This window comes from Gymnoscopelus microlampas (genome assembly GCF_963454915.1).
Source record: "Gymnoscopelus microlampas genome assembly, chromosome: 22".
Lineage (NCBI taxonomy): Eukaryota > Metazoa > Chordata > Actinopteri > Myctophiformes > Myctophidae > Gymnoscopelus > Gymnoscopelus microlampas.
In genome coordinates, this window is record NC_139959.1 from 29221942 (window position 1) to 29247862 (window position 25921).

General features: G+C 44.2%; 1 protein-coding gene across 3 annotated transcripts in view; it reads right to left on the reverse strand.

The window, feature by feature from the left end:
- Positions 1 to 2498: 2498 nt before the first annotated feature.
- The window catches only part of znf438 (zinc finger protein 438), a 62420-nt gene continuing 38997 nt past the window's right edge, over positions 2499 to 25921 (reverse strand). For 2 of the 3 annotated variants that reach the window (XM_084048971.1, XM_084048970.1), the window contains exons 3-4: positions 7636 to 9501; positions 2499 to 6595 (exon numbers count right to left, since the gene is read on the reverse strand). In XM_084048971.1, the coding sequence (XP_083905097.1) occupies positions 5998 to 6595; positions 7636 to 9470 (2433 nt within the window). In that variant the 5' untranslated portion in view covers positions 9471 to 9501 and the 3' untranslated portion in view covers positions 2499 to 5997. The remainder of the gene's footprint in view (positions 6596 to 7635; positions 9502 to 25921) is intronic. The other variant, XM_084048972.1, reaches the window with a different exon arrangement.

Here is a 25921-nt window from a genome sequence, read left to right on the forward strand (position 1 = left end):
ACCGGGGACACTTGACTCAAGTGGGATTCGAACCCACTCAAGTCAAGTCATGTTATTGGACAGACGCTCTACCAGTTGAGCTAAGCTGTTGGCTGAGAGTTACAGGTTTCCTGGTGGTTTTATCTTGTTTTTCTAGAAGTTAGTCTGCAAAGGAAAGCATCACAGTAAAGACAGCAGTGGGATTTGAACTCATGGCCTCTGGATCATGAATACTGCGTCTCAACCCATTAAGCTAACTCTTGGCCAAGAAATACAGCCTTCCTGGTGCTTTGACTTGAACAACAAACAAGACAAATACATTTATTTTTTCACCATTGTGTCACTATCGAAACGAAAGTTTGTCACTACCGAAACGAAAGTTAAATCCGAAAAAATCACTAAGTGTGGAGGCCAAAATCGTCCCCCCAAAAACCTGTTAGGAGTACGTTTCAGACAAATTAGAGTTGATTGGTAATTTTCGTTTCGGTAAAATTTATTTTACCGAAACAAAAGTTGAATCCGAAAAAATCACTAAGTGTGGAGGCCAAAATCGTCCCCCCAAAAACCTGTTAGGAGTACGTTTCAGGCAATTTAGAGTCACAACAAAGTACTACCAATCAACTTTAAATTGCCTGAAACGTACTCCTAACAGGTTTTTGGGGGAACAATTTTGGCCTCCACACTTAGTGATTTTTTCGGATTTAATATCGTTTCGGTAGTGACACAACCTGTTGAGGGCCCAAAGGTGCGTTGGCGCAGTGGTAGGGTTTGGTTTATCTTGATCTTGATCGGTTGCCTCTGCTACAGACAGTCGCAGGTTCAAGTCCCATGCCATCAATGTACACGGAGGACCATCGGGGGGACTGCGTCCCTCCCCTGTTTCCTGATAGTTAAAGGTGGGGGGTTATGTCTGAAAGTACTCTTCCCAGCTAAAGTTTTACAGAAGAAACTTTAATACACATCTATCATTGTGTGTGTGTGTGTGTGTGTGTGTGTGTGTGTGTGTGTGTGTGTGCACAGTTTCGCAGCGGCCGGGCTAACGGTGCCGGAGATTAGCTGTTCACAGACAGACACACGGACGGACGGACGGACACACGGACGGACGGACGGACGGACGGACACACGGACGGACGGACGGACAGGGGTAAAACATACTATCTCGCCATGCCTTTCGGCCTGGCGGAGACAATAACGGCTCAAATTGTTGTTTCCTGGCAAGTATGATGGTCAGTATCATGGTCGGTATAATGTCAGTATCATGTACGTATCATGGTCAGTATCATGGTCTGTAGAATGTCAGTATCATGGTCAGTATCATGTCAGTATCATGTTAATATCATGACAGTATTATGGTCAGTTTAATGTCAGTATCATGGTCAGTTTAATGTCAGTATCATGGTCAGTTTAATGTCAGTATCATGGTCAGTATCATGGCCAGTTTAATGTCAGTATCATGGTCAGTTTAATGTCAGTATCATGGTCAGTATCATGTCAATATAATGTCAGTATCATATAAGTATCATGGTTAGTATCATGTCAGTATCATGGTCAGTATCATGGTCGGTATCATGGCCAGTATCATGGTTAATTATGGTCAGTATCATATCAATATCATGGTCAGTATCATGGTGACCATGAAACTGACCATGATACTGACCATGGTAATGACCCTGATACAGACCATGAAACTGATACTGACCATGATACTGACCATGGTACTGACCATGATACTGATACTGACCATGGTACTGACCATGATACTGATACTGGCCATGATACTGACCATGGTACTGATACTGACCATGATATACTGATACTGACCATGATACTGACCATGGTACTGACCATGATACTGACCATGATACTGATAATGATTATTATGATGTAACACTTTACTTTTCTCAACAATATGAGACATTACACAAACTTTTATTACATTATAAGCGGCCACGTGAGATTTATAATGTAACACATTATTACATTATAGAAAAATCTGTTATTACGTTATGCGCTACTTTTTTTATTACATTATGAGCTGATTATATTATGAGTTTTTATTACATTTAAATTATTACATTATGAACCGTTATTACATTATGAGCCGTTATTACATTATGAGTTGCTACAACAAGGCTCTTCACTGAAAGATTAGATACAGACCACAAGAGTCAGATAAAAGTTGGGAAAATGTCCTGGTTGAATTTGAACCGGGAACCTTCTGGTTGCAAGACCTGTACCTAAACCACTGCACCACAGAGGTTCTTATTATTCTGTTAACTTGCTATTCACTAAAAGATTAGATAAAGGTAAAAGTTGGAAAGATGTCCCTGTGGGATTTGAACTCTAGACCTTCTGTATGCCTTTATCTAATCTTTCACTGAATACCACGTATTCAGAATTGTTAAACTTGCCATAGCGTGCAGTTACAGCGCTGAAAATTTGCTATGTATGCCTATCAAAAACACGGATGAATCAGCAACAAGTCAACCTGTCCATGACAATGCATATCTTTATTCTCAAACATTAGGTTTTTCAGGTACACAAACAGTCACAAGCACAAACACTTTCAGTCTTATTTTCTTTTTACAAAAGCACAGTCACCATTTTTTGTGAAACCAACATGTCATTGAAGCTAATGAATTTTCACACCTTTTGATTTCTTGTGCTGACAACATTGTGTACTTTTCTCATCTCGCTGAGGAAATAAGAGCCGGACCCTTAAATCTGTCACTTCCTGGTTTGTGTCTAGGACTATAAGAGGAGGGGCCAGGGCGTACCACTGGGAGACAAGTTGAGTTGCTGTGTGCCTGTATGTCAGGTAAGCTGTCAGGTGCTTATATTCCCGCCTAGCAGAATTCCTATTTTGTTATTTAAATCAAAACAAGAAGGGTCGCACTCGGGATTAAAAGTATTTTTCCCCCCATGCCTCAAGAAAGGTGAAAGACATTTCGGCTATCCAGCCTTCATTAGTATATATGTAACATATATACTATGACTGGATAGCCGAAATATCTGTCACCTTTCTTGAGGCATGAAAAAAAAAGAAGAGGAAAACAAATGCCTTAATTCTGAGTGAGACCCTTCTTGTTCTGAATCAATTTTGACAGTTTATTTGGACAACATGCCCGAGTGGTATAGAGATAAGTTTGTTATTTATAGGAAAATATAAAAAAAGATCTACAGTACACGCTTGTAGATAGGCTATTTTTGCTACTCGCAATACAACGAAGTGTAAGCTTCAGTGGTTAAAATAATCACACCCAAAGTTTTCCATCAGATTCAGTCATCCAGTATTCTGTGGCAGGCAGGCGGATTTAACTGTGAGGCTACGTTAAGCTACATGGTAATGCTTCCGACGCCCGCTCTGAGGGTGTTGTGAGTTTGTAGGTCTACGATGAAACGCCAAAAGGGTCATATTGCCTAATGTCCCCTGGCCGACTATGCGTCACAGGTCCATTTGGTTACATTTGTACATTCTCGGGAGTTAAAACAACACTGAATTTGAGAACTGTCGTCGTCTTACAGGGTCTTTGTGAAAACATGTATATTAGAGGCAGCACAGTTGTAAAGTTGGACATTAAATGCTTAAAAGGATTTATGGTTTGTTTTTGAGGACTGACCATTTTCACAATAGCTAGACTAGGCCTACACCATTTATTTATTTTGGCTTACATCATTTAATGTTAAGACATTAAATGCCTGTTCTTACATTCCGCTTTTAGCTCAGCATCATTTTCGTGCGTACACACCTTTAATACCTACCACACTGTTATTTTTTTGTGCCATTTATATCTACACAGTAGATTATGAAAGCAGTCCTCTGTGAGAATGTTTAGGTTGCATCCCAGCTTCCTCTTATAATCCTAGGTTTTTGTCTAGGGCTAGGAATCAAGGACATGTCATTGACAGTGAGTAAATACTACAGTATATTCAGACATGGCGCTCAACTGACATAAGTGCACAATATTATTTTGTAATTGTGTCAGACATACATTGTCATACATGTCCTTTCATTAGTAGTCCTAGGTTTTGTGTCAGACACATAAGGACAGCTCTTACATGGCTTTAGTTAATATATTCTGGGTTTTTTTTTCCTTCACTGTGTGACAGAACAAAGCAGCCTAGTTATTCTATGTAAATATATATAGTCCCCCCCCCCCTCAATATATATCTATATACTATCTATATATATAAGTCTATATATCCATATGTATAATTTGGTAGGGTTTTTCTTTTAAAACATTCAAGGTACATTCACTTGACCCTGTATTTTTTTTTCTGTACGAAAGGTATACACAGTCAGACAAATGTTAATAAACTACTCCCCACCCGAACCAAAAACAACATTAACCCCTCATTTCCGCATTAGAAGCAGACGAAACAAATGCTGGTTCTTCAAACGACCAACTACAAGCATAATATTTCCTAAAGAAAACATCATTAGGCTAGACCAGTGGTTCCCAACCTTGGTCCTTGCAGACCCCTTAAGGTTAATATACTGTATATATATATATACATATATACCTTTGTACATTTTTCAGTTGCAGTACTAGTGGTCCCTGCAGAGCAAGGATGGGAACCAGTGGTCTGAAGTATAAAATAGCATATTCTTCTGGACAATACAGTTTAGCTAGCTCTCTTATCACAGAGTTTGGGTGCACAGAGTTCCACAGGTGTGTGCTGATTAGCTGGCAACAACACTTAGGCAGTTTGACAGTTTCTTTCCCATGTTTTTGTAAAAATCCACAGATTGCAATTCTGTCAGTGGTTAAAGGGCCATTTTGTGAGGTTTTAACCCTAATCATATTGTTCTATTGTGTGGGACAGAATGCCTTGGTGAGATTCATGTCACATTTTCACGTCATCCTCACAATAGAACGACTCGGATAATAAAATCTTCAAAATAGCCCTTCAAAAGCTCACACACAAATTAATTCACTTATACAATCACTAGTGTGAATAGACCCTTGGCATAAACACAGAATACACATTTAGGCATTTATTAACAAGTACCTGGCCTAAAAAGGACCATATTGAATATGAGCCAGATGACACGTGAACACAATGTTATTTTCTTTTAGAAGGCCACAAGGATGTCACTTGGGTGCTGGGTCAAAATTAGGAGAGAGGACCGTAACCACTTTCAACTTGGCATCCCTATTTTGGGCATTTCTTTCCAGATGAAAATTTTCAAAAATGTTCAAAAATAGTCAATCTAAGAGGCTCACAATATTTTTGAAATCTTTTGAATAGGGCTTGTGGTTAATACTGCCCTCTACATAATTCTTTGCGACAATTTCAAGATTCAAGATGTAACTGAAGAGTGAGAATTTCAGTTATCGGGAATAATGATGCACATAAGTGTTGTATAGTGATTTAGATTTTTACATGTATAATCAAAAGCAAATAAATAAAAGTGTCTGCCATTGTGACAGTATGCCCTTGGTGTGAGACTTAATATTTATCTGCATCGTAACAGCTTCACTGTGCCTTCTACAGGTTATAAATACTTAAACAAACTTTAACAAAATAATTATTCTCCAACAGGATATGAAACAATGAAGCAAAATAAACTCCAAAAAGGAGACGGAACAGTGCAATCAACATAAGAACATGACAAAATAACAGTATAGTCAATGAAATTGGATTCGCTGACGCAGAGAGAAGGCACCAAATAAGTTGTAGCACCAAGATCACATTTCAGCACTGATTCGATGCATGTTTGTTTCCTTTTTAGGACCCAATCAGGTCAAAATGTTTCTTTTTCCAGGACCCAATCAGGTCAAAATGTTCTTTTTCCTTTTCTAGGACCCAATCAGGTCAAAATGCCTCAATGATGAAAGATGAAAGCAGTGCTAAAACCCAGGTGAGCAACTCTCCATCCCTGTGCTACTGACTATCATGAGGACTGTGTGTGTGCGTGTGTGTGTGTGTGTGTGTGTGTGTGTGTGTGTGTGTGTGTGTGTGTGGAACAGCCACATTTCAGGGCTCTGTGCCCGTCCTATGGGCCTAGGCTGGCTAGTGTGGGCTGGGAGCGGGTGTGTCCATATCCTCCTCTGCCTCGCCCTCTCCCTGAGCCGAGTAAGAGCTCAGGGCATCCCAGAGCATACTGGTCTGCTCACAGTGATGTCGACTCCTCCAGTGCTCCATCACCTCCTCCTTGCTGTCTAGCACCTGGCTACACAGCACACAGTTAAAGGCTGAACCCGCAGCCAGGATGCCCAGGCTCCCCCCGCCCCGCGACGGGGGAGCGCCGTCGTCCTCGCCGTACCCGCCGCGGTGGTGAGACAGGATGTGCCTCTTGAGGTTGGAGAACGAGAAGAACGCCTCGTCGCAGCTGCCGCACTTGACCAGGTTGCGCTTCTCGTTGAGCTGCCGCCAGTAGTGGGCGGCGTGCTTGACCAGCTCGTCCTCGGCCTCGCGGCCCCCGCGCTGGGCCTGCTGGCCGTCGCGCAGCCTCACCTGGACCTCTTCGCCGTGCACGTAGAGCAGGTGGAGCTTCATGTCGGCGAAGGTCGGCGCGATGGCTTGACAGCGGCCGCACTTGATCTGTAGCTCCACTGGGTCCTCGCGCTCCTCCTGACCCTGCTCGTCTGATGTCTCTGGAGAAGTGGCCCTGGAGGAGGAACAGCAGCACAGACAATTACAGCCCGACCCATGACAGTGTTTGGGTCCGATGTCGATTTCGAGTCCAAGACCACTGATTACCTAGGTTTTGACCCGTATTTTCTGAGAAAGTGTTAAATCTATTCTAATCAATTTGAAAAAACGTAAGATCTGATTAGGGTTTTTCAAAAATAGAAAAGGAATCTAAATATATCTGCTATTTTTGAACAATTTGGAACCTTTTTAAATCCTTTGAAATATTTCATCTATAATGACATGTCCAAGATAGGGACGCCAGGTTGAAAGTGGTAAAAAATCGGGACACAGCGGCTGCATAATTGCCGATACCGATGTCAAATAATGTCAGATATATTGGTCTGCTCTCTACAGCGAATGTTAGAATGACATTCAAAATGGCTCATGTATTCCATGGAGGGCTACGGCTGTAACTAATGAGTACTTTCATTATCATATAATCTATGGATTATTTTTTGCAACCCATGCGATTAATTTCGAACATAAAACTGTAAAATAATAAAGTACAAAACGATGGTTAATGCTCAATACGTTATTTGAACTCAGACATCTTAAGAAGTTTGACAACTTAATATGATTACCCAGGATGGAATCAAAAACATTTTTTTATGTTTATAGACAAGCATAAGAAATATCTATATGCTTTAGACAACTTGAGTAAATACTTCAATACTATGCCAAATTTGCTATGTTGTGTTCAATTAAGCACTTTAAAGTGCTTACAATAAGATTATAAGATAAATCTTATTTGTTAATTGTGTAGGCGTAGTGGATGTATATTGTTGCGGAGAAATGTGAATATTTGGTTATTTAAAAACAGGCATTGCTCACAGAAAAGCAATGACTTCACTTTGCGTTTGTTTCTTTTGACCGGGAAAAAAAAAAATAGTAGTTGACCCAGCTTCCTGATAATGACATTAATTATGTCGATGCCATAGATTAGTTATCGGAGCCCTAATTTGATGTTCAAATGTGTTTTATGGGGGGGATATGTCTAGTCAGTGACGTTCTCACCCCTCAACAGGTATGTCATCCTCGTGCTGGCTGATGGAGGGCTCGACGGTCAGCACCACCTTGTGCACCTCCCTCAGGTGAGTGAAGTACACCCCCACGTATCCAAAGGCCTTCTCGCAGAACTCGCAGCGCAGCGTCCTCCGGGGCCGCCCGTCCGCGTGGTGGAGCTTCATGTGGGTGCTGAGGCTGCCGGAGTGGGCGTAGGCTTTGCGGCAGACGGGGCAGACGTACGGCCGGCTGTTGGTGTGGCTGTTCATGTGGCTCTGGAGGTGGTGCTTGAACTGAAAGCAGCGGCTGCAAGTGGGGCATCGGTGGAGCGGGCGGCTGCCCAAGAACGCTCTCAGGTGGGAGGCACCTCTCAGGTGGAGGGTCGCTGGGGTCGGCTGGGGAGGGCAGTCCAGGGCCTTGGTCGCGATAGTGGTGGTCGAGAGCTGGTGCCCCAGGAGGAGCTCCTGTTCCTGGCCATCTGGAGTGATGGCAGGCAGACTGATCAGCTGAGGGACCGTCTCCATAAGCAGCATGGGTTTGGGTCGGATGCTGCGGTACTTCTTGGAAATGTCGACTTCCTTTTGTCTGGAACCTGGAACGATCGCTGGGGGTTTCTCTGGGACTCTCCTGCGGAAGAAAGACAAGGACCTCTTCTTTCGTGCCTCGAAAGCGAGGATGTCCTCCATTGTCTTTCTCTTCCTTCCTCTCTTTTTGCCAGGTGATTTTTGATGGGCGCCCAGCACAGGCAGCAGTGTGGTCTGGGCCTGAGGCTGTAGAAGGGAGTTTGGCACCTGGTTGTGACTCAAGGCCTCAGCGGTCTCTGGGGTCTTGGCTGAGGGATCTAAGGGCTTGGTGAGTCCAGGCTGGCCAGAGACACCTTTCTTTTCCGGGGACACAGCGGTGAGCTTGGCAGCAGGGATGAGGGTGCCTTTCATCTTGGAGTAGGGCAGGATGGGCAGCTTGCCCTTAGGTGGGGAGGGGATAATCTGGACAGCTTTGCTAAAGATGGCTGGGGAGAGGACAGTGATACTGCCCGGAGGCTGGGCTGCAGCAGGCTTGGCATGGCACGGCCGCCGCCTGGTCTTGCCCCCTTCCTCTGGGGCCTTGCATGGGGAGTTTTTGGCAGTAGCGGGCGAGTATTGGAGGTTCTGCAGGAGGCCGGTTGCAGCAGGCCGTTCAGACCCATCTGGTGCTCGCTCCAGCTGAGAGCCCGGATATAGAACAGCGTTGTCGGGGAGGAAAGCTGTAACGGCGATCTCAGAGGAGGCCGGATCAATCATGAGGACCTGCTCTGGGGGCTCCACCTTGGGTACTTGACCTTCCTTTGTCTCCTTGGTCTCCATTAGCTTTTTCTTCCCCATTGGAGATGTAGCCACTGACCTGGCCGAAGGCGTCACGGCCACCTTGGTGGGCGTTTTCACCACCATCGGGGATGTAACCACCGACCTGGCCGGCGACGTCACAGCAGCCTTAGTGGGCGTTTTCACCCTGGTGGTTGGTGGAGCCGATTTGACCTTTTCTGTGGTCCCTTTGCTCCTCATTGGCTGGTATCTTGGAATGGGCAACTTGAGGTTATTTTGGATAGGCTGGGTTTGCTGGGGTTGTTGCTGCTGTGGTGTCTGCGAGGAGACAGAGGAGGGCAACGCCACAAGGGAGAACGTGCCCTCCTGGCCCGCTATCTGCATCAGAGCATAGTTCTGGGCGGGCACTATGATGGACTTGGGGCTGGAGGCAGTGGTGGCCTCGGGGAGGGCAGAGGAAGGCTGGCAGGACAGGGCCGCAGGACAGGGAGAGGGCGCCATGGCCGGAGCCTTGGGGGCGATGCTTCGGAACTGGAGGCTCTTCATCTGGAATGAAGGTCTGGACTCACCGGCTGCCCTTTATAAACACACACACACACACACACAAAAATAAAAATTGCACCCAGTGTGAAGTGAGCGGTGCTATTTATGAGTTATTAATTTCATCATGCATCTCGGTAGCCAATCACAGCACGTCCTGCGAAGTGACGTGCTTACATATTTGGGCGGTGCAACCGCCCCTATATGTGAGGTTTGGACATCGACATTCGCTGCACTGTGATTGGCCACCGCTGACTCTATTCAGGACTGTGATTGGCTAGTGAAACACATGACACATGTGCATAGCCCTATAAATAGGACTATGCACTTAAAAAAACACATTTATGGTTTTGTTTAAGTTAGGGGTGCACAATGGTTGGTCCACAATATTACTTTTCTTTAAGTGAACTTCCATCACTGTGATGACCACTGTGACCACACCGCCCACTTCACACTGGGTGTGATTTTTTACATTATTATTAATTTCATCATGCATCTCGCTAGCCAATCACAGCACGTCCTGCAAAGCTTAGCCTATGGGCGTGTTTTCCACAGCATGGCGTCACAGCGAAAGACACATTTTCACGACGGAAAGAAAAACTTTCACCACGGATGGGTCCTAAACCCTCTTATAGGAGCGGTTGCAACGCTCAATAATGTTTAAGCAACTTGCTCTACTTGGCTAGCCTAATAAGCATACATTTATTCTTTATCAGACATCAACTTTCCACAACAACAAAGACTTCCAACATTGCAACACATTGTGATTGCAGTCTAAATTCCCTGAGTGAACTAACATAATTCTTATGACAAGCTCCGACTGCTCCATGACCTCCATGGTGTAATTTTGAAAGTTATTACAGTTAATACAGTCAGTACAGCAGTGTGTCCCAGCAGGAGGCTTGGCCCCGTGTTCTTCTATGGTGTCATTTAAACTCAGTCCAGGCTGGAAACAAGGAGTCACATACTGTCACTAACAAGAGCATGTCCAAGCGTGTGACAAGCTGCCTTATTATCCATATTTCCTTCCAACACACACACACACACACACACACACACACACACACACACACACACACACACACACACACACACACACACACACACACACACACACACACACACACACACACACACACACACACACACACACACACACACACACACACACACACACACACACACAGGATTCTCTCTCTCTCCCCCCAGGCCCAGGACAGAGTGTCCCCTTTGATTGGCGCTCAGTGTGCGGCCGTGGTGCATGCTGGGGGCTCTGTGGGGTGCTCCTTGTACCCCCCTCGCTTCCTGGAAGGATCAGTCAGCGGAGCGTGAAAGCCGCCCAAGGGCAGGAGCTTTACGAGGCGAAGAGGGGCTACCTTCGCTCTCATCTCCCTCACCCCCTGACCGACAAGCACCACAGCCTGGCCAGAGGGGGCTGAGAAAGCCCCCCGACAAAGCCCTGGATTCACTCTAATGCCCCATGTCCACAAATGGTGTTTTAAAGGTGCCCAGTGGGGATGATGCCTTAAAATACTAAAAAGAAACACACACACACAAAAAACATCCCCAAAAGAAAATGTCAAGTGGACTTGGAAAAACTCAGAACAAGATTATCATATAAGAAGGTTTAAGGACTTTATCCTCTCAATCTCCTTTATAGTTTCCAACCATCAATCAAAAGCTACAGGTATGGCTTTGAACCAACAACAGCAAAATGCCTTCCATCTACTGTATATCAATACTGCATCTTCATTCCAAAAGGAGGAGAGAAAGACATTACAGTGGAATGCTTCAAATGGGCCTAATAGTAAACACATTTTGTGGTTTGAATTTCACATTTTGATCTGAGTCGCAATAGCAGCCTTTGATACGGGCGTGGTTCCAGATTCGCTGCGTGATACTGATCAGCAGAAAACCGCGAGAGTCTGGACGTGTCACAAAAGGCAAACATTTGACAGTGTGATTTCTCTTGACACACACACACACAAACTTTCAACCTTTGTATCCATTTCAAATGGATTTTGGGGCAAGAAACTTTTCACATTTCAAAAGACTGAGAAGAGAAATAAACGTGGAAAGGCACACTATTTAACACCTGGAAGTATTTGTGCGGAGGACAGATTATTTATACAGTATCCCCCCACCACCACCACCACCACATTACGACTCTGTAAAGCTGGAGCGTTTCCCTCTCTCTGTGTGGGTAGTTGATTCCAGTTTGACTGTGAATTTGGCTCAACACAGGGCAGAAAAGAACGGTGGGATACGAATCCCTCCCGGGATTTGATGTGGGTATAGCAGGAAGGAGGGGACAGGACGGGGGGGGGGGGGGGATTTTCATCCCAACAGGCAACGCCTGGTTCTTTGTTCCATCACGTGAGAATACAGCTGCCACGGCTCGGTTCGAATTGGCAGAGACACCTTCATCCAAAACTACAAGCGAGTCTCACGCCTTTCCTCTCTGGACAAATAAGAACATTATGTGTAATATCACAGGAGAGGCTGGCCTGATGTGGGGGAGACTGGCCACGGGCTACAAGCCTTTTGAAATTCAAACACATCTGACAGTAGGCTGCATGCCTTCAGCGCATTCCTCCCCATGCTTTTGAAGAGATGCTCATCGTAGGTGATGAGGCAAGGGGCACCAGTGACTTTTAAAATCATATGCGGCTTCTAAACAACCCAATTCTCTTTGGACAGGGCCAAAAGAGGAAAAGCAAAAGCAGACAGCAGCAGACAAGATGCAAAGTTGTGTGCAATAATCAAAGGTTGCAATTTCAACACAAAAAATACATTTGAACAATTGTTTTGCCAAAGATTACTTACTTTGCAATTAAATTCAACTGAAATCTTGGTACATGTGTGCACTAATGTTGCACATAGTGTGATGAGGTCACATGGGAAGGGTTAAGAGGTCGGGGAAACAAGAGGAGGAGCGAAAGCAGCAACGTGTCTCTGGTGGAATTTACATTTAGATTAGATTAGAATTAGATAGATTTGACTTGTGGATACTATGTTCTTCTGAACTTCTTGGAGAAGTTGTTCGCAATGATCGCAATAATAATAAGGTTTCCATTTCAACAGTCAACACAAAATAGAAATTTGATCACAACATATTTTGCCAAAGATGACATTATTTGTTTAAATTCAACCTGAATCTTTGCACACTGAAGAGAATGTAAGTGTCCTGCAAAGACGAGGCAACAGAGGGGATAGCAGGTTACATACTGTAGGCTAGAGGAGACGCTCTGAATGCCACAGCTTGCCTGCGCAACAGTTGTTATCACCATTCATCAATTTGTCATACATTCTCTGTGAAAGCTCAACTCTCATTGGATATTGCTAGGCTTATTTGGCAGATATATGTCCCTGCCTATTTCACACTACTAGGAATCTATCCAGATCTATGCAGATGCTAATAGTAAAAATCTAACAGGCCGGTTATGAGCCCAACGGTCCTGAATGGACCCAGCCACCCCCTCACATCCCACACCACAGGACTGTGTGTGTGTGCCAAACAATCTGTCCCCATTTCCACAAATCTGCTGAGTCAGCGCTGATGCAACCTGATGCTCTGAATCAGTCTGTGTCGCCAAATAGGGTTTGATAGAGTGATAAAATCATGTTTTTCCTATAAATATAATATGCCTTATGGTAAAATCACGTAGGCCCAGATCTAGGCATAAGCAAGCGGGGGCAATGCCCCACCAAACATCCCAAATTTCAAGATATAAAAAATTTAAGGGCAAGTAAAAACTATTTAAAATGCTTCAACTGTCGCACCAAACCAAAACTGTTTCATCCTCTTTTACCCGGACATGTCATCTTTATGGGTCCTAACAAATCTTAAAATGTCCGGGCATAGCGTTTATCACAGACCAGCTAAGCATAATGTGTTTACAATACATGCTAATGAGTTCGTCAGTAATACACTTCGAGAAGCTCTTGGAGTGTGCGAGCCCATGAACATGTATATATAATATAGCACTGGGAGCTCAATCGGTGCACCCCCTGACAGTAGACTACATGCCTTCAGCAAATTCCTCCTCATGCTTTTGAATTCTCTTACTGATGTAATTCCAGTTGAACTTGCGCTTTCCTCACATGTTCAGAGCTGAAGTGTGGGCTCATTTTGACAGCAGTCACGGCACTTAAGCTCCCTCGAGCGACAGTGTTGCTTGTACAAGATGCTGCACTGGCTACCACTTAGTGCTGTGACTCCTTGCTCCTCAGATCAAAAGATGCACTGGGCTCTCAAAAAGGTCAATAGGCTACCTCTCATTCTTCTCTTTGTGAAATGTGCATGTTTCGAGGCTATTAATCTATTGTTTATATTATTGGTCTACGTTCTAGAAATAAATGACGCCTATGACTTCTTAGAGAGACATTTTGTTACATAACTGAATTTTCTATTCATCAGTAGAGGCATTACTATAGGATTTATAAAGCACCTTTGAGAAAACTTTTCGTATTAAAGTATGTTTGTAGTATCTCCAAGAGGCCGGGCCAAGTGTCCTCTTTTTGGGGATTCAGAACACACGAACACACACACACACACACACACACACACACACACACACTTCTAATAATCAAAACAAATGTTGTGTTGTTTTTTCAAAAATGTTTAAAAATACAGAAAATACCATATCTTGTAGATCGTCTATTTTCTGCATTTAAAAAAAACTTTTGATAATCAGAATGATCGACTAATAAAATGCTATATTTGATCATTCAATTAATGGGAAAAGTGATCATAAAATAATGCATAGTTCCTGCCATTGTGGGCGCATAATTTAATAATGCTCTGTAGGTATCCTCCCAGTAACATGAAGAGTGGGTACATACTATACATATCTCCGATCCCCTAATACCCTCCCACTCAATTGGTTAGCCACTTTATACATTATTTTAACTTGACCATCGAGAAAAGCATCCCACCCTCCCTCTCATCAATTTTTTTTTATTTATGTTGTGCCATGTGACACCGTTGTACGACAAACTATAACATAGGGCTTAAGTGGTTAATGTGACCCCTTTTACAACAGCATGGCAACCTCTTAAGTCCTGACATGAAAAATATCTTCTTCTAGTGCGATGAGGTCACATGGGAAGGGCAATGAGGTCAGGGAAGCAAGAGGAGGAAAGAGAAGAGGGAAAAAGCAGCGAGGTGGAATTATATTAGAATAGAGAGATTTGACTTGTGGCAAAAATTGAGACAATGTTCTTCTGAGCTGATGGTACTTGATGGCGTACTACAGCTGGTACCTCAGCAAAGGTCTCTGGAGAGCATCCAGTGTGTGTTACAGTTGCAACACACACACCCCTGCGGCACTATAACTGCACTGTTGTGGCAGGTGTGTGATGATGATGATAATGATGATTTGACAGCCTCAGCCCACATGCAGAACAGGGTAGTGAGAATGTCACTTAACACTCAATAAAGATATATATCTATTCTTACAAAATATTCAACAAATTACTCAAAGGTTTTATCTCTACATGAGTCGCTCTCTCTCCAGCTATTCTTGCATCATTTCCTGGTCCTCCTTATCGTTGCCTTCACCCCTTTCTTCCATCCCTCCTCTTGCGGCCCGGTGAGCCCGCTCATTTTGGGAAATTCTCCTCTCAGCGTGCACCGCCATCTGCATAATGAGCATGTTAACAACGCACTCCCTCCACTATTCAGCCACACGCAGACCTGCTGGGAGGAGGAACGGCAGGAGAGACGGGGGGAGGGAGGGAGAGAAGGGGAGAGCCAACTAGCTTGATGTCAGTCTTCTTGTCCTATCCTGCTGTTTCTGGCAACGTTCGAAGACAGCGAGTCACTTGGATGCTGGGAGGGGGAAAACCAGGTTGGAAAGAAAGAGCTGCAAAAAGCACAAGGGCCGGACTAGGGATGCACACACATCCAATATGAGGAGATGATCACTTCGGGAAATTTGGACTTGAAAAAGCATCTGTAATGGTGTGATTGAATTGCTTTGGCCAATATTTAAAAGTGATTGTGAATAGGTGACGTAGAATAGCGTATAGGTGCCACTTTGTGCTTGTTTTACTAAAACCCAAGTCATTAGTGTTGAAATTGCTCCAAACAGATGATACTACTTGATTATCTAAAGACGGGCATGCCTAAAAAACACAACCAACTTTGCGCCTGCCTTTGGGCCAACATTCATAGCACAAAATTGGTATTGGCCGATACGGAAAGAAAATAATCATTGTTATTGGCCTCAACATATCACATTGGCGCTCAGAGGGTGCTCGGGTGATGCAGGGACAAAGTATCTGCCCACCACTGCGGAGTCTAGGGGTTCTAATCCACCGTGGTGCATCTGGTTTGGCCGAGCGTCTATACGAGCACAAATAGCCATGTTTGGGGGAGGGAAGCCGGTAGGGAAACCGGGTGGGAAGGGTGATTCTTTGTCACCGCATGTACTCCTACGGGCTGGGGTGGCACCTGTCAGTGGGGGGTGCTGAATGGGAGGAGTAGTAAGTGGGGGGGGGGGGCTCCTCACTGGTAGGTGAGCCAGTAGGGTACAAAAGCAGCAGCAACATAGAAAAGAAATGTCTGTGGGGAGGAATTCATTTGCAGAAAGACTAAATTGGGAGGAAAAAGGGGGGAAAATAATTGTCTTACTCAAAAAAAAAAAGAAGTCACATTGGCCCGGACCGCTGGCGTAGCGGTCTGGACACCTAGGCTACAATGTAGCCTGACAGCGCGTTCCGGGTTCGAGTCCCGATGGCCTTTTCTGCATGTCACTCTCAGCCCACTGTCCTATCAACAATAAAAGGCATAAAAATCCCAAAAAGAAATCTTAAAAACAAAATAAAAAATGTCACATTGTGCATCCCTAGACCTGACTTGCACAGTTGTATGTGATGACGGTGATAGGACAGTAAGACAAGAGAGAGGACAAATAGCTAATAAGTGAGGTAGAATAGCCAATCTACAAGCTCACAAATGCGACACGTTGTGAGCTTGTAGGTCAGCTATTTTCAGCACGCAACACTGGCCCTCACGTTGCACAACTAAGTATTAACAAGGCTATGTTCCTCAATGCTCTGCTGACTAAAGCAGTTAGTGAGTGTACCATGTAATGGCATAGTCCTGACTCTGACTCATGGACTAGGGTCGTAAGTCATTCACTACTCAAACCTCTCTTTCCTCTGAGAAAAAGGCATTCCATAAAAAAATATCTATGAAAAATAAAGCTTAATGTTTTCAGCGGTTCAAGTGATGCACACAGAGGTCAACGGTAACAAAAGGGAAGTCAGTGTGGAATTCTTTATATAAATCACATCCGTTCAATTTACCTTCACATCCGTTCAATTTACCTTCAAGTTCAAGCCTATCTAGGCTTAGAGGCTCGATCACATAAAGGCATAGCTGTGTCAATGATTAAAAAATACCTATGTCCTGAAAACATGCATTGTTAACCTCGTGCAATCTCCATTCTCTGACTGTCCTTGCCTTGGTTCTGTGGAACATCACCTAGTGGGGGTTTAGGAGAAAGGCATGCGGAGGTCACAGACGCCATTCAATCTGCCTCTGGCTTTGAAACGCCAGCCATTCTAATCTGACGGGGGTCAGAGGTCAGGGCTGGGCCGAAGGGTGCCCAGTTCCTGGCTGTGGCGGTGAGATAGAGCGAGAGAGGTAAAGAGAGAGAGAGGGAGAGATAGATAGAGAGAAAGAGGAAGGGAAAGAGAGAACATGTGAGAGAGGGAGAAAGTGAGGGATTGAGAGAGAGAGAGAGAAAGAAAGAAATATCAGGAGATAAAAAGTAGGAGTGTGACAAAGAGAGTAACAGACATTGGGGGTCTACAGAGACATGATTATCAGGTAAGGCCAGAGGTGAAAGGTGAGGTTCTGCTGTTTACGTTGGAAGCGGGTCAGGGTTGAGATAGAGGCCAGCAGAGGGACTGACTACGCATCCACCTGGAATGGAATGGAACGGAATGCACTGCACAAGCATTCTGGGCCTTCAATGGAAACGCGGGCAGGCCACAAAGAGCGGGGAAATATAATTAAAACAGTTTGTGCAATAATTATGGACCAAATTATCCCTGTTCAATATATAATCACACTTTTAACAATGCACTTCCATGTTTCATGTCATTTTATGGACTTGAATGACACAGATTAATGTGTACAAAGTCATTGTACAGCGTAAAATCCTACACTGTAGAAGGATAACAATGAAAATATGTTCATATTGGGAGAATTGGGCCTACTGTAGCAGACCTATATGGAATGCACTAAAGAAGCAGCATACACACGGGTCATGCGCATAAAATTAAGGACCGGCCAAAAGCAATAGTCGGAGCGAGCCAACGCACCCTGTGAGAGCCTATTGTTACCGAGGAGCAGGATTTTGTGAGCAGTGACAGACGCGTTTTATAAAACACAAACACGGACAGTGATGTGTTTTGATAGCGTCCCCGCCCCGGTGCCCAATTCCAAAGGCACTCCACCTTGGTCTCGTGCTTGTCCGACTACCGGCTAAATCCAGTCCGAAGACACTGCTTAAAATCCATGTCAATAGTCAGAGTGAATACAACTCTGAGACTGTAATGCCAGATTTATATACTTGGTTGCGCGGCGGTGTCGTGCACTGAAAATAGCCGATCTACAGGCTCACAACACGTAGATCGCCTATTTTCGGTGCACAGCTAAGTACTGTATAAATCACCCTTAACCATGGACCCACGTGGATCTGCAATGGACCTGTAGGAGTCCATGGGAGTGCATTTTCTACACTCACTTGAGTTAAATTAACGCTGAGGTTTTTACCGTGCACCGTGGCAGACTCCCAATGACAAGACAACCTGGTCTGCATCACCAAGATTTAAAAGACTCTGAGAAAACTTCCCACGTGAAAATCTCATCTACTGGACAGGCTGTGTTTATAGTAGAAAACGGGGAAGAAAGAAAATTTAAAAGGTAAAAGGAAGCAGTTGAAATCTTTATTTCATGCAGTAAAAAGGAATCGAAATAAATCACGGCACCCCACGGCATCGGTAAAGATGAGGGGAGGAGAATAAAAGAGAGAGAGAGAGAGCGAAGGGAAGCCAAGCCAAGCTGTAAGAGGTCTGTTATCTCCACTGTAGGTGAGAGCAATGCTCATCTGGGACTTAAAGATAGAGCCTAGAGATGGAGGGGGTCTGGAATGAACAGAGAGGTGTGTGGTTGGGAAGAAGGGGGGGGAGGCCAAGCCCCCCCCCCCCCTCGGTTATAGCCCAGATGAAAGGCCAGGATCTCGGGGTAGATAACGGGGGCTAGTTGCAGGGGGTCGGGGCCAGCCGGCTGTGAGGAGCCATGTCCAGCGGCCATGTTTCCTCACCAGGTTCTCCCCACCCCATTGCCCTCATATCTCACACACGCACGCACGCAAGAGCCAACCACCCAGCCTCTGGGATAATTGTGCATGTGTGTGTGTTAAGAGTGTAAAAGGGAGAAAGGAAGGCTCTCCTAGAACTGTCAGAAACGGTAAAACTGAACAGGGGCAAAGAAGGACACAAATTGGGGCCATTTGATGGATCTGACGGACCGAGATGAAATCAGTCCTTTTCTTTTGGTTTCTTCCTGAGTGAACGTCAGCGTTATCTGTGCTCGATTGCTTCTTCCTGTATGCATGCTAACCGGCGCGCTCATCTTTCATCTGTAGGGGTAGACATTGTTCCAGTCTGAGGGGTACTGTATGTGTGTGAGTGTTGGGAGGGTGCGTGTGGTGGGTGTGATTGCATTGGGGGTGTGTGTGTGTGTGTGTGTGTGTGTGTGTTTGTGTGTCAAGGCAGTATTAGGAGCGAGGGGGTCTCTCTCAGGAGCGAGGGCGGTCAGGGGGAAAATGAAATCAGTGTTTGCAGAAGTCCTCGTTTCATCCAAGACCGCCACTCAGTGCAAGGGAAGGGGAGGAGAGCACACATAGAAGGCTACACACACGCACGTGGCAAAAAAAAAATACGGTGGCCTATACCTGTACATTATGCCCTTTTAAAAGACAGCAAATAGAGCGAGAGGTGTTGCAAAGGAGATCCTCCCATGTAGTATTCATGACACACACACACACACACACACACACACACACACACACACACACACACACACACAGCTGTATGTCATCCACTGTCACCTGAACAAATCAATGTTGGGGGGGGTGGGTGAAATCCATTCCAATTAGGAGCGTGTCGCTCTGCCCTGCATGGGAATGTAGCTTAATCGATAGAGAAATCCCACCGCTAAGAACAGAAAAACCGACCACTCACGTATGGAATGCGTATTACTGCGTCTTGACAGCAGCAGCACAGTGCACGTAAAAATTATAGCGCCGTAATAGTTTATGGTGGGATCAAACCTCCATCGGGGGTATCAATGTGCCTGGGGGAATGCCTAATTTATGCTTTGTCGTACGACGGTGTTGCACGCCGAAAAAAAGCTGATTTACAAGCTATTTTCGGCTTCCGACAATGTCCTAAGGTCAAAGTATAAATCAGAATTAAGGCAGGACAACTAGGGCTGTTACGATCATGAAATATTAGCCGACTATTAATTGTTATGTAAATAATTCCAAACAACGATTTCATTCTGTATTTGGCATTGAACATTGGAACATGTAATAAAGAAAATTGCACAGGCCAGTATGACAAATAACTTAAATATACACAGAAATGACCAGTACCAATAATCAAAATAAATAAAGCACTATGGCCAGAACAGGCCATGCATTTGATAATGTTATACTTTCATATAATTTCAAAAATAGCAGATTTACAAGCTAGATGGGCAATTTTCACTATTTTTCAATAGATTCATTTATATAGATGAATGGAAATGCAAAACAATTGCGATTATCTAAAATATTCGCAATCAGGTGATTATGTAATAATTGTGACAGGCCTAAGGACAACAAGGACAAACACAGAGCAGAGGTTTCTGCAAAGAGCTGTTCTCCTCAGGCAGGATGCTGCACACCCTTCTGACAACCAGCGACCTTTGACCCCAGACAACGAGGCCACGTGTCATTCCCTGGAAAGTTGTCAGCATCTTTAATCATCTGCGATCACACTCGCAAACCAGAGGAGCGTGTTCGCACGCATACACACAACACAAACACACACGTTTAGATGACGATGACTGTCAGGTCAGGGCTGAGCTGTGTGGAAGTGACGCGTGCGTGCGTGCGTGCGTGCGTGCGTGCGTGCGTGTCCTCAGGCAGCCTGCGCTGTTCTGTGTTAGTCATCTGGACTGTGTACTAAACCTTCCCCTGACCTTTGTGTTTGCGGCCTCTATAACAGCTCAAACAGCACCAAGGAACGGTAAAGAGATGGAGAAGTTGTCATTGGGACATAGCTCAGTAGAAGAGAGACCTTATGGTCACATCCAGTGGTGCAAAGTAAGTACATTTACTTAAGTACTGTACTTAAGGACAATTTTGAGGTATTTGTACTACTTCAGTATTTCCAATTTCCAATACTTTTACTTCTACTCCACTACATCTCAGAGGCAAATATTGTACTTTTACTCCACTACAATTATATGAAAACTTTAGTTACTTTGCAGATATACATTATTACATTATAAAACATACATTAACCACTTTAGTCCAATTTTATACCTAGGCTATTTGAAAATAGCGCTCACAACGCGTCGCATAACGACGCGTTGTGAGCTTGTAGATCTGCAATGTTCAAACATTTTAGTACTTTTACTTTTGGTACTTTAAGTATTTTGATACCAATACTTTTGTACTTTTACTTAAGTACAACATTTGAGTACTTTTTACACCACTGGTCACATCAGCTGCAAGGTACAGTACAGAGCGGCAACCATTTGATCTGACCCGTAGAACGCAGCCTGCTCTGCATCGAACAACAGACTTGTTAATCACGTCACAGAAAGAAAGTGGAAGAGAGAGAGGGAGGAGAGGAGAAAACTGAAAAGAGAACCAAAAAATGTATGTGGGCATTGGGCAATGCTAATAATAAGCAATCATGTACATCGGTGTAAAGAAAGAACATGGGAATGTTTTGGTATCCTTCACAGCCCCTCTGGGGAAATTCAGTTTCAGCTTCAGCCAGCTGACTGCTTCTCAGGTGGCTGTGATGAGCACTCAGGGGGGGGGGGGGGGCGTTAGGGGTTAAGCGTCTTGCTCAGGGACACTTCAAACAGGGCCAGGAGGCAAATCGGTGACCTTCTGATTACCAGACGGCCTCTCTACCCATTAAGCTACGGCTGCCGCTGTAGTATATAGTTTGTAACATTAAAGCAGCCTTTGGGTCTCTTAACATGTCTGCCTCTCATCTGTTTCGGATTTGTCTCTCTTTACTAATCCATCGTCTCAAGAGCTCCGTCTGATTGGGCTGTGGACAGATAATGCGGTAGCTCTACCCATTCAATACTGTTCGTCTCAAAATTACCTACCACTGAGGGGTCACTAAAACGGGTTAGGGTACTGTGGCCTCGTGCAGGTCAGTTTGGTAGTGAAGAGGGTGCCACGGCATCCTGTAGCATAGGGGCGGGCAACTTTGATGATGGAGAGGGCCACTATATTTCCACACTCACTCCAGGGGGCCACATTGCATATACTGTCGGGCCATTCTATGTCACACAAAAGTAGCAAAAATAGCCGATCTACAAGCTCAAACCGCGTCGCAGTGCGACGCATTTTGAGCTTGCAGATCTGCAATTTTTGCTATTTTTTAATTGGAATCCAGATTTTTTTTGTTGCTATTTTTTATTGGAAATCTGAAAAGTAACATTTTTATTTAATTTCAAATGCATTTAGTTATACTTATGTTAACTTTATGAACTTAAATACATCATTGGACATAAAAACGACAATAGAATTTTAATAATAGTCATTAAGCTACTAACGCTCATTGAGTGCCAGAATTGCCAGAATTCTTTTTTATTATTGTTGTCCCAGTGCCAGAGTTTTTTTCAAAGTAAAAAAAAAGTGCTTAGGAAGCGAGATACAGCCTTTTTCAGTCATAAGTTAAACAAGGAGTGGATGGAGCTGCAAATCTTCAGATAATGATATCTTGAGTTCTGAACATGTTTTTTTGTTGTTGTTTTTTTTACTATGTTTTCAAAAACACGTCAAACACGTCATTGGCAACCAGCGCCATAGCGGTAAAAACACGTGAAACACGTTAATGGCACTCAATGAGCTAATATAGACTGAAGTAATTAAAGCGGGTCATGTTTGCATGTTTGGAATTGTAACAGCTGAAATCAATAATATATCAGTATTCCGATAATAACCTGCAGGCTGCATTAAGTGAATGTGGCCCCCGGGCCGATGGTTTTATTTAGCATAAAGTGGCCTTTCCAAGGTGGGTAGCTGCTGGCTATGTGAGGGGTCATGGGGAACATTACCTTAAGTGGAGAGGCAAAGTCTGGGGAGAGTGGGGGGGGGGGGGGGGCAGATGCACTCAAACCTGGTCCCAAGTTAAAACCTGACACTGTCACTGTAAATTCAGGCAGCTGTGGCTACTTTCATGACAGCAAAGAAGCTGTTGAGGTTAAAGTAGCTGGAGGTGTGTGTGTGTGTGTGTGTGTGTGTGTCTGTGTGTCTGTGTGTGTGTGTGTGTATACGACATACATTTTGGTTTAGTGTACTGTGTCCACAAAATGCAGGATTCTTTCTGCCCTTACAGGAACCCAGTTTATGAGAGTAGAGAGTAGAGGTTAACTCCCAGGCACTGTCTCTGTCTTGGTGCAGCCAAGGTAATGTCGTAATCTGTAGTTGTAGTAATCTAGTAAACTGCTCCAGTAATGGGCCAGCTGTGAGACCATTGGTTTCAAGGCACAACAATGGGCACAAAGCACACCTGTATTCATAGTGAAAATAGCAAATAACAAAGCATCGCAAGCTTAAATCGCAACATGTTGTTAGCTTGTGGATCAAATTTGTTATCATACTTTAGAATAGGTTGTATAGTGGACAATCGACCAGCAACAGAGAAGTCAGAATCCTAAATTATATATATTTTGTAAATGAATTGCATTAATGGCTAAATTCAGGACAGAGCAGTATCCAAACTATAAGGATGCACTCAGTTTTGGCTAGTGTAGATCCCATACACTGGATGGACAGCTTGAGCCAGACTGGCTAATTCCACTCTATAAGCTTCACAGAATGGTGTCATTGTACTGTGTAACAACAGGTACTGTAGGTGAACCCAAACACAAGGATCTAAGGAAGCCCGCAAGAAACAAGGAGGGAACCCGCAAGAGAAGATAACAATAAGCCGTGAGGAAGTAAAATAAGATAAATTAAATTAAAATCTTGCAATCACAAGACAAGTCACACTAAGAAAACACCAAAGATGAATAGCTACAGTTAGAAATGTAACAATCAAAGGAGAAAACACAAAGTGAGAACTTAAAGAAGCACACAACGTCATAGTTGCGTCTTAACAGTCTGAGATCATGAATTCACAAAAATGACAGAGTTATCGTAGACTTATTTGAGATATATGATGGAATAGAGTTCCTTGGCCTGCCGGCAACATGCACAAGCAATACGACAGTGATCGGCCTACTAATAGTACGAGACAAGCTGCAGACAGCTATACAGACAGACGGACAGGGGTGAATCTCACCTGGGACGCAGATGGGATGAAGAAGATTTTTTTATTGCTGACTACGCATATCACTTTCATTTCACAAACGGTGCAAACTTGCGCCACAAGACCACTGCACAAGACACATGGAAAGTATGTTTACAGAATGCTTCATAAAGGTTACCGCAGCTAGAACTCAGTCGCAAACATGTTGCGCTATAGAGGAAACATTGATATTAAATCGATCATTTTAATGTTTCACATTTGGCATCTGGATAAAATGCCTAATATTCCCAAATAATACAAGACGTAACATTTTTCTTTAACACTAAAGTCAGTTTTCCATGCTGGCATTGAGTTCATTGAGTTCCGTGCTGTGACGTAACTCCCCCTGTAAAAGACGACGGAGGTTTAATTACTCCAATAATGGTGTTTTATTAAACACCGTCTATAGCAGGTCAACTCGTCTCAAATACATCTCTCCGTCTCTGCAAGCCACAGGTCCAACTCTCCCGACCAAAACAACACGTTTATTTACCGTAATTCCTACAACACAACCTGGCAATCAGATTATTAGTATACTGTACATTTCGGCCATTTGAAAATAGCCAATCTACAAGCTCACGATGCGTCGCTTTTATACATTTTGAAAACTTACGAAATGGGACATTCTGCATAATGAGTACTTTTACTTTTGTACTTTAAGTACATTTTGATACCAATACTTTTGTACTTTTACTTGTAACAAGAGTATTTCTACATTGCAGTATTGATACTTTTACTTAAGTAACAAATGTGAGTACTTTTTCCACCACTGCATGCGGTAAGTACTGGGACAGTAGGTGTGGTGCCTCACCTCAGCAATCCATCTCCCTGGTCTAGCGCCCTCGTTGCTCGGCTGATACCGCCAATAAAGCTACTTCGACCTACTTACTTACTGGATGAAAACAGACAGTCAGGTTGGTATGACATGAAGTACAGGGACGTGTGATGGCATACAGTACAGTACACTCAGGCTTAACTTTAATCACCTGGGCAGGGGGCCTGTTAAAATGTTCTCTTGGTGCATCCACCTCTACACCTCACTCTATCCTTTGTTTTTCAAATTCCTGACAAGGCACGTAGGATTTACAAAGTGATACGCTCGTACGTTCAGCAAACTCACACACACTAACACAACCCTCCAGTGGCGTTAGATCACGGAGTATGTTAATCATCGGTGGGGGGAAGTGTGAAACCAGTGACTAACCTTGAGTGGGACACCGTGAAAACACCTGTGTTCCCAGTCCTACGGTACCTTTAATGATCACTCATCATGATGGGAGAACTCATTAAACGAGGCCCCGCAAGAAGGGGAAAAGGAAACTGTCGGCTTTCTAATTTTAGGCGCTCTGCGAGTCTCAGATGAAAAATGCAGAGAGACGAGACGTGGAGAGAAGAGAGAGGGAGAGGAGGGAAAGTTCTCCCTCTTTTGCACTTTGCTGACTTTCTGCATCATGTCTTAACTACCTCCCTGCATCTCTCTCTCTCTCCCCCAACTCTTTGATTATCTCTGAATCATTTCTCCCGCTCTGCCTCTCTCTTTGAGAACGTCTTTATTTCTCTCTCCATCCTCCTCTCACTGAAAATTCATCAGATCATCAAACCCCCCCTCCCCTCCCCACCTCTCTTGTCTTTCTGTCTCTTTTTCCTCTATTCTGCTCCGCTTTGTTGCCTCTCCTTTATCCACCCCTCCCTCCCCCCCTCCTCTCTGTCGGTACCTGGATAAATAAACAGTGATGCGATGCTAATTAGAGCAGGTTCAGGGACATGACGGGCCCAGAGACACGTAAACAGAGAGGTGGGGTGAGAAAAGAGGGGAGGAGAAGAGACGGGTGGGAGGTAGAGCTAAC